Source organism: Pristis pectinata, chromosome 8 (genome assembly GCF_009764475.1).
Source record: "Pristis pectinata isolate sPriPec2 chromosome 8, sPriPec2.1.pri, whole genome shotgun sequence".
NCBI lineage: Eukaryota > Metazoa > Chordata > Chondrichthyes > Rhinopristiformes > Pristidae > Pristis > Pristis pectinata.
The window spans coordinates 87,508,907-87,518,475 of NC_067412.1; the positions used below are offsets into that span (position 1 = coordinate 87,508,907).

At 40.5% G+C, this 9,569-nt stretch overlaps 1 protein-coding gene across 1 annotated transcript in view; it reads right to left on the reverse strand.

Annotated features, from left to right (window-relative positions):
* The window catches only part of LOC127573053 (sestrin-1-like), a 38,075-nt gene extending 34,912 nt beyond the window's left edge, over nucleotides 1–3,163 (reverse strand). The window contains exon 1 of the mRNA XM_052020850.1: nucleotides 2,958–3,163. Coding sequence (XP_051876810.1) covers nucleotides 2,958–3,050 — 93 coding nt within the window. The 5' untranslated portion in view covers nucleotides 3,051–3,163. The remainder of the gene's footprint in view (nucleotides 1–2,957) is intronic.
* Nucleotides 3,164–9,569: the final 6,406 nt, after the last annotated feature.

Sequence of the window (9,569 nt, forward strand, 5' to 3'; positions counted from 1 at the left end):
CTGAACAGTAATATTCTGCCTTTATCATAAATGGTACTTATTATTAGATGAATGTGATTAACACGGGGTAATGGTTTGAAAATAATTATACTTGATTTGTGTATTTACTGCCACAGCAGGCTAACACCAGCATACAAACAGATCTCACCCAAGTTTTTCGAAAATGCTCCATCATTGTAGTAGACAACATTCTCAGTGTGCAAATAAGATTATGCAATTGGAGCATTGGATTTGGATTATTAGCTGAGTACAGCAATGAATGCATGGCTAGCACCCTCTTGAGCAGCACAGATGGTGATGACTAGAATCCTCCGATTAAGACTACAGTCTTGATGGTCTTGTGGCAAAGGCTCCCACAATACCTCAACATTTACTTCAGAGGCTGGCCACCCAGATTTGATTTACTTATTGTACCGGCAATAAGAACACAACAATTATTTCAAGGGCCCTTCAGATGGGAACAGTGTAGAGTTTGTCAGATATCTGTCAGTTAGTGATCCTGCTAGAGCATTTTCATAAATGAATGCTGAGTGAGGGCCAGATTAGGGGATGATCTTGATGTCCTTAACAGTTTAAAAATTCACCGATAAAGAATAGTCATTTGCGCGATACACCAGAACAGTCTGCAGCCCACAGAAGCACAAGGCATCATGAGTCAGCACCTTAAGGAGAAAACTGGACATTGGATTTATTTTGCAAAAGAGGCACTAATCCTGTAATAAGTGAAGAGGCACAGGAAAGCAAAGAGAATGGTGATAGGGAACTAAAATGACTGTGGAAGAACAATAATGCTGTGATTACAATTACAGTGAAGAAGTGCAAAAGCTATTTCCATTAATGATGGCATTTGCTTCGCTGCATTAAGATTATGATCTGACACTTTATTCCCCCAATCCCATAGAGGGCCTTTAAACAGAACCACACTTGCACTTGGTTTGACATTGGAACAATGGACTCCAAGTTAGAAAATATTATTCATTCATCTTTACCCAGTTTTGTTTCTCTTCAGGGTGCTTTTGTTCTTGTAAACTAATCTAAAACTGGACTGCTGAAACGCTTTGACAATAAAATACAATAATGATTTTCCACAGAGTCCAAAATTGGACAGATGTCTGGTAGATGGATGTCTGCTTGGATGAGAGTTCACTGAAAACTTTAATACTCCTAACTTTTAAGATATATAAAGAAGCGATGCCTTAATAAAGCAAAATTCTGGCCATGTTTTCATCTTAGAAATTAGATCATTCAGCCAAAAGACTGGATTGTCCAGGCCAAATTTGGACCCATGGTAATATAAATCAGCATGACCCACTAAAGAAGCAGTGAAGCTTCAGTACTTTACCAGAGCTTTGTTTCAGCAGCAAACCTTTAACTAAAGAACAGGAGCTGTGGTGGGATCCTTAATAATGGACCTAATACTAAAGCTCAGGGATGCAGTTCGATAAGAAAACAGCCAGTGTATATTTTTTTCAAATTATGTATTCCATTTGTGACAAGCTTGCAAAAAAAGCTGTTGAGAGAGCTATCACTGTGTGCACACAAAGGATGAGAAAATGAATAACAGGCAAGGTGAAAGCCTGTTGTATCAGCAACTGCAGAAAAAGTAACCTTAACAATACAGACCACAAACATTAATGAATGGTTTAAATCACTGATGCATGTTTCTTTCTCCTCGTCTGATTACAAAAATTAAAATATGCAGCAAGAGAGAAAAAAATAAGGCTTTGTCTCATTGATGTCACTTCTCAGCAGTCAATAATTTCATTCCAGGAATTTTTCCTCTTTTCAATAAAAATGCAATTGTGTTGCAACAATAGATCTATTTGTCCATCTTTACAGATCAATCTGCATACAGATGTATTTGTCAGTGGGTGATTCTGAATTGCAGAATTTGGCAGGTTGAAAGGGGACCTCTGCAGCTTTAAGTGAAATCACAAAGGAGCCTGGAATAAGTCCAGCAATGATGTAAACAAGCAGATCCTTAGCCGGAGCGCCCCCTGCCCTGGCAGAACACACACTGCGGGCGCGGCTGGAAGAGAAAAACAACTTTGATTGGCATCGATGTTGGCCAAATGCTTTCTTTACAGCAAAGAGAGAAAAAAAATGCAAAGAAGAGAGAAAAAAAACGGAAAGACGATGCAAACAGATTGCATTTTAGTCGATTCATAAAGGATCGTTGCATTACAATGGGGATCATGCTCCTGACCAAAATGACTTAGAATATTTAAAATAAGCAACACAGACATGTTTGCTATCTCGGATCACTACTTAACACTGATGCGGTGGAATTTGCAGTGCTGTAATTTTAGAATGACTATTTTTATGTATTGCAATCATACTTTAATTGGCTAACCTAATGTAAAATGCAATCGAGGAACGTGGTTGCACTTAATGGGAAAGATTCCACTAATTTATACACAATTAATGTCGAATGGGGGGGGGGGGAGGTAAAGGAGGGAACAAAACCAGTTACAATACCCTCTCAAAATAATTTTTGCGAAGTTTGCAACCCAGTGAATCAAATGTTCACTTCATAATTCAATAGAGAGATCGATTTACTTGGAAAATGCACCTTATTTTTTTCACTGTACCTTTGCATTTGAAAATCACAAACATGAAAAATATTTTTTAAAAGGAGGTAGGTGAAGAGGAATATTGCATTGGGGGGGGGAAAAAGACACATCTTAACAAGGGGAAGACAAGAAAGAAAAGGCAAATTCATAACGGACAAAACAAGTTACAATGATTTTTTTTTCACCCAAGTCGCCGGACTCAATGGTGCAAATGAAAGATATGCAGGAACACATGAACGTGAGATAATGAATTAAATTGGAATGCTGAAGTGGTTAGTGGCTACCCTGTCACTAGCCCAATCTACATGTACAGAGAGCTGCTAGTGCTGCTGTTTACTCTGCTAGTCCTTTTGTTCATATCTATATTGTTTTTTGCACGGTTACCTGTCTGGAGATCCTCTGACAGCGGTTTAAATATTCCCCCGCTGCCATGTTCTCTGGGTTCCTGCCGCTTTCCTCGCTGATACTGATGATCATTTTCTTTGCATTGAGTTTTTATCCCCCCCTTGTTGCTTCTTTTCCTCCCTCTCCTGTTTCTTTCGCTGGAGCCGGGGCTTTGTCCCGCAAAGCCGGTCCTTTCCTCCGTACAAGTCAGGACACAACCTCCTTAGGAAGGAGGTACCACCTGTCACTCAAACCCGTCGTAACCCAATCACAGCCCAGCCTGGCCCTCACATGGAGGGCGGGACCGTGGGGACCCTTGACCAATTACAGCGCAGACTTTGCTTCACTTGGCTTTCACGCGTCATCTCTGGCCAATCAGTAGGCTGCCCTTGTATCCAAGAGGAAGGGGAAGCGCAGGCCAATCAGAATGAAAGCAGCTGGAGGCTGATCATCCAATCAACAATCGAAACTTCATCAGAATTGATGGTTGTGATCAAGTTGCTCCAGGGCGAGCAAAAGGTTTTCTCATGAAACGGATTTCTTTTCTGCAGTTCTGGTCCAGCACTGGTCAGTGTGTGAAACTTCTGAGAGTTCACGCTCCAAGATATTGTCTGCAAAGCTTAGGTTTTGTTCTGCTGATGTGATGCAAGAAAGAACTGTTGCAATATTAATTTTGCTGTGTGGTAACGTATTATGTGTGTGTGAAGGAACCCTAGGAATGGCAAAGTTTACATTTATGAAATGAAAAACAGACGTGCATTTATAAGTTACCTTTCACAATCATCCAAATATCCCGTGGCACTTTAAAATTGATGAAATACATTTGAGGTGTGGTTACTGTTGTTTTGCTGGAAACACAATAGCCAATTCACACACAGCAAGGCCCCACAAACACTACTCTGAAAACAGAAAAAGAATTTGGTGATATTCAGCAGGTAAGTCAGGATTTGTAATGAGACAAACAGAATTAGCATTTGAGGTTGATGGTCTTTTAGCAGAACTGGAAAAGTTGAAGCATAAGTGTGCTGTATGTTGCAAAGAGAGGAAGAGGTTGAGAGAACATAGGGAATGTCTGGGAGGGAGTGGAAACCAAAACTATCCTGGTGATGCCAATACTGTTGATGCTGTCTAACGGTGTTAATCGCAGCTGATCTATCAGGAGGTGTGTAAAAGGAGATAAATAAAGGTAATAGAAAGGAAACTGGTAGAAATGTGAGATGCAGAGCACAGCAATTCTGAAAATTGAAAATAGAAGAGTTTGCAACCCAGTGAATCAACATTCATGATGCTGGAAATACTCAGCAGGACTGATAACATATTTGGAAAGAGAAAAGCCTGAAATGATCTCACAGGTTGCATCAGAACTCACCCAGTTCTGACAGAGACAGGAAAGGCTGGCTATCTGAAATTGTTGAATTTCTTAAGTCCTAAGAGTTGCATTGAACCTTGTTGGAAGGTGAGGTGCTATTCCCTGAGCTTAGGTTGAGCTTTATCAGAACAGTGTAGGTGGCCAAAGACAGAGAAGTCAGAATGGGGAATTAAAGTGATAGGTAACTGGAAGCTCAGGGTCAGTCTTGTGGACTGAAGGGAGATGTTTTGCAAAGGGTCACTTAATCTGTGCTTTGTTTCTCCAATGCGGAAGAGATCACATTGTGAGCACTAAAAGTAGTACACTAAATTGGAACAACTGTGAATGAATCATTATTTCACTTGGAAAGAGTGTTTAGGTCTCCGGATGATGAGAAGGGTGGAAGCAAAAGGACAGGTGTTGTATATCCAGTGGTTGCATGGGAAGTAATTGAAACAGATGGAAGATTGAACCATGGAGTTGTGGAGGGAGTGCTGGGAAGGTAGGGGTAGATGTGTTTGGTGGTGGAATCCCATTGAAGTTGGTAGATTTTATGCAGGTTGATCCATTGAATATGGAAGATGATGGATTGGAAGGTGAGGACAAGGGGAATCTTTGTTCTGGTTGAGAGCAGAGTGCAGTAAATGGAGCATATACCATTGTCAACTATGGCAGAGGGAAGGTACGGATAAGGAAAAAGGAAGACATCTCAGAAACAATGGTGGGGAAAGTCTCATCATCAGAGCAGATATGATGGACTTGGAGAAACTGGAAAAATAGATTCCTCCCAGGAAGCAAAGTTGGAGGAGTGCACTTAAGATAGCTATGGAGTCTGTAGTTTTATAATAGATATTGGTTGTTAAACTTTCCAAGAAATGGAAAGGATGAGTCAGTGATGGGTGATATAAAACAGCCAGCAGGGTGGAAATTAGCATCAAAGGTAAAGAAATTCTTGAGTTCTGCATGAGTGCAGAAAGCAGCATTAATAGACTCACTAATGTACAGGCGAAAGAGGCAAGGGAAGAGATTTGTGTAGGACTAAAGCAAGAACTGCTCCATGTCTCCCTCAAACAGTCAGGCACACATGAGTTCCCACAGCTATGTCTCTTATTTAGATGAAGTGAGTGGAATTAATGGAGAAGTTGTTCAATGTAAGAACAAATTCACCCGGCAAATGAGGGGTGGTGGTGGAGGGGAACTGGTTGAGCCTCTGTCAAGGAAGAAGGCCATCGTGCTGTGGGATTAGCGTGTAGAGGGAGTGGACATTTGTGGTGAAGATCTTTCAAACCGGTTGGATGCCAGTAGAGGTGTAATGGATATAGATGGGAAGGGACTGGATAGGGGAAGAAGGAATGAAATCAAGGCAGGGAGAAATTAGTTCTGTGGGATAGGAGCAGGCTGCAACAATGGGTCTACCAGGACAGTACTGCTGGGAGAAATAGGATCTGCAGGATTGGAGGACTATGAGGCTGGAGGCTGTGAAGCAAGGATCTCCCGAGAAAATGAGATCGGTGACTATCTGAGTGAAGTCAGTGGTGGGGTGATGGTCCAGTGGGAGGTATGAAGAGCATGCCTGGGAGCTGAAGTTCAGTCCCTGTGAGGTGGGGGTCAGCCTTGCCAAACCATAACAGCACTCCCCTTTGTTGGGGTCGGGCTTTAGTGAGTAGACGCTGCAAGTTCAGTGGGGTAAGGTTGAAGTGAGTTAAAAGCAGTGGAAAAATTGAGATGATCCATATTACATTGGTAATTAGTGATGAATAGATCTAGAGAGTGTATGAGGCCAGAGGGAAGGGTCCATGTGAATAGGGAATTCTGCAGACGGGGAGAAGGAGTCCACAGTCTCTGGGGCGAAGGCTCTTGGCCAAAGAAATGGACATGGAGGTGAAGGCTGTAGAAGAGGTATTCAACAGCATGCAGGGCTCAGAACTCATTAAGATGGTGATGTATGTGGAAGAAGCTGAGGCCCCTGCTGAGGACTGATTGTTCGGGATCAGGGAGGAGAAGGTTAGGAGGAATGGTGAAAACATGGCAAGGGATTGGATTGGATGGAGACTTGGGGTTAATGGAATGTGAAGACCGAGAAAGGAGAATTGGAATCCAAGTGCTGTCAAAATTTGCCATCTTTGATGTCTGAAAAGAAGGAAATAAGTCTTTAGTTGAAATAAACAATGTGGTGAACAATGAAATGGAACTGCTGACTGGGACAGCTTAGAGACAGAATAAGTTGGTGTTGTTGCAGAGAAGTCAAGAACATGCACATCAAGAGTGGATCTCATAATTCAACAAGAATAGCGATTTGAGAAAAACTGGATATCTGTGATCATGGGTGTGAACTGTGAAGGACGGAATTTCAGGTGGAATCCACATGGAATAAATTGGAGCTGCAAAGGGTTGCTAAGGAGAGAGATATGGCTGTGGAATGACTTTTGGTCAACACCATTACAGAAACAAGAAAGGAAACAGAAACATTGTGAGTGAGCAACGTTAAAGATTTGGATGGAAATGCTGTTGGAGAGAGGAGTGGAGGTTCTATGGATTCAGAATTCCTGGAAGAGGAATGACAGTGAATTGAACAGTAATTGAAAAGTGGAAAAAAAAGCCAATAAAAGCTGGAAACCTGAAATGTCATCGGCCTGAACTGTTAGCTCTGCCTCTCCACACAGCTGCTGTATATCACCAGCATTTTCGGTTTTTATTTCAAATATCTAGCATCTGCACTTTATTTTTTGCCTTTCAATCTGTTTTAGGTGTTGCTGAGGAATAAGTGTTAATATCCCTTCTCTTCTGTAAATGGTACTATGGGATCACTAGGACAAATATTACTGAAAGACTATTACTCAGTACAGTATTTAAGTGACCAGCTAGATTTTTCTGCTGTTACCTCTGGAGTGGAGGGAGACGTGGATCTACATGATCCCAACTTGAATTTGAGGTTATCACTTACACACAGCTGATAGTATGTGGGCATTTGTTTAGGATAGGAACAGGTAAGCTTTATTTTCCAGAGGTGAGGAACCCACACTTAATAGCAAATATCATTCAGGGCAATGCTTACTAGAGCAAGATAACATCTATGAAACTGAAACTCAGTTAGTCCACTGCCTCAAGAAATAAGACACGAGAAGAGAAAGTTTCCTGATAACGTTATCAACAAAAATTAGTGTAAATTAGCAAAGCAACCAATAGAAGTGAAAATCAGCAGAAGCCTTTAATAATTGTTTAGCTGCTCTTATCATCTGAAGTCAAGATTACCTCTGTTATCAATGATAAAGGCTTAATACAATTTAATTAAAGTAGAAAACAATGAAAACGTGCAGCAAATAAAATATACCATGTTTTTATAAAGCGACACTTCTCAAAGTGCTTTAGACACAGGGAATTAATTGGAGATACTGTTCTTGTTACACAGGCAAATTATGGTGGCCATTTAATCCAGAAAGCAGAATAAAATGACTGTTAACCTTTTTTTCAGTGGTTAAGGAATATTTCATAGAAACATAGGAAAACTACAGCACAATTCAGGCCCTTCGGCCCACAAAGCTGTGCCGAACATGTCCCTACCCTAGAAATTACTAGGCTTACCCATAGCCCTCTATTTTTCTAAGCTCCATGTACCTATCTAACAGTCTCTTGAAAGACCCTATCGTATATGCCTCCACCACCGTTTCTGGCAGCCCATTCCACGCACTCACCACTCTGAGTAATAAATTTACCCCTGACATCTCCTCTATATCTACTCCCCAGCACCTTAAACCTATTGGCAATAGCTTGTACACAAATATTGACGATGGTCATCTGGATTGAAAAGAAATCAGCAGGCAAAAAAGGTAATTTTGGTCTGGGCAATAAGATACCTATTGGCTCTTCAATTTGTAGGAAGATCCTCCACACCTGAATGAACTATGGAAATCTGAGTTTAGCATTTCATACAAAAGGGAGAACTTGTGACAATGCAGCATTCCTTAGATTGGGATCAAGTCTCAGTTTTTAAAAAAATCGTTAATGGGAAGTGGACTTTGCTGGCCAGGCCAGTATTTAATGTTAATCATCCTTGAGAACTTGGTGGTGAGCCGCCTTCTTGAATTGCTGTAGTTCATGTGGTGAAGGAGCTCTCACAGCAATGTTGGCTAGGAGGAGCCAAGATTTTCACCCAACAATGAAGAAGAAATGGCAATATATTTCCATGTCAGGGTGGTGGGTAACTTGAAGGGAATGCCACAGTTAGTGGTGTTTCTTACACCTGTTTCCTTTACCTTTGTAGGTGGTGGTGTTTGTGGGTTTGGGCAATGTGCCTTCTGAGTCATTCAAGTTAATGCATTGGTGGTTTGGTTATAAATCTTCATCAGAATTGGCATGGCCGAACTTTAGAAGACCCTCTGATAGAACTGACAAGGAAAAGTCTGGATCTATTCCAGGAAAGTTAAAAAGTTGAGCACTAACAGGATAGTGTCCAAATCTTCAAAAGAACCAGCTAATATTTTTGTAATGTTACTAAGAAATGTTAATACAATGCAAAGCAATGAAAAGAGGTATACACCTTAGAAAAGATATTTGCTAACAGGCGTCTGGGCAATTAAAAGCTGAAAGAACTGTCAGAACCAGCTCAATATCCATGGGAAAATAAGAGAATGTGAAGGACAATGCGAGAAATCCAATATAAAGAAAATAAGGAGTCTATGAATGTCTGACATTGTTGAAATCAATGTGTAAATCTATTTAGAACAGACTCAACAGACCAAATAATAGAAAGAAGACTATAAATGCTAAAAATAGACAGTAGGTCAGTCGGCATCTGTAAAAAAGAAAGGACACATTAATGTTTTTGGTGTATATACTTTCTCAGAAATGGGTCAAAAACTTTAATAATGACTTCACAATTGCACTTAACCCATATGCATGTTGAGGCTTTAAGATTCTGTTGTGTCCCGTTCATTGTTATATAGTTACAAAGTAGGCATACCATGTTACTCTCCTATTCAACAAGGTCACGGTATTTCACACACATAGATACAGAGTGTAGAGTGTGTTGATACATTGTGCTGATACCTTTCAAAAATATAATTTTGTCAATATCCCTTTTAAACCTTCAATGAGATACAAGTAACTTATCAATATGCACATTTTGCATAATTATAAATGACTTTCTCTCAAAGATAAATAGCCGTGATAAATGTAGTTTAGTAGCCTGTTTATTGGCTTTTCCTGATCTTATAGGTTTTGGTATTGAATCTACTTTTGGACGGTTTGGTTCTGGATTGAAGCTC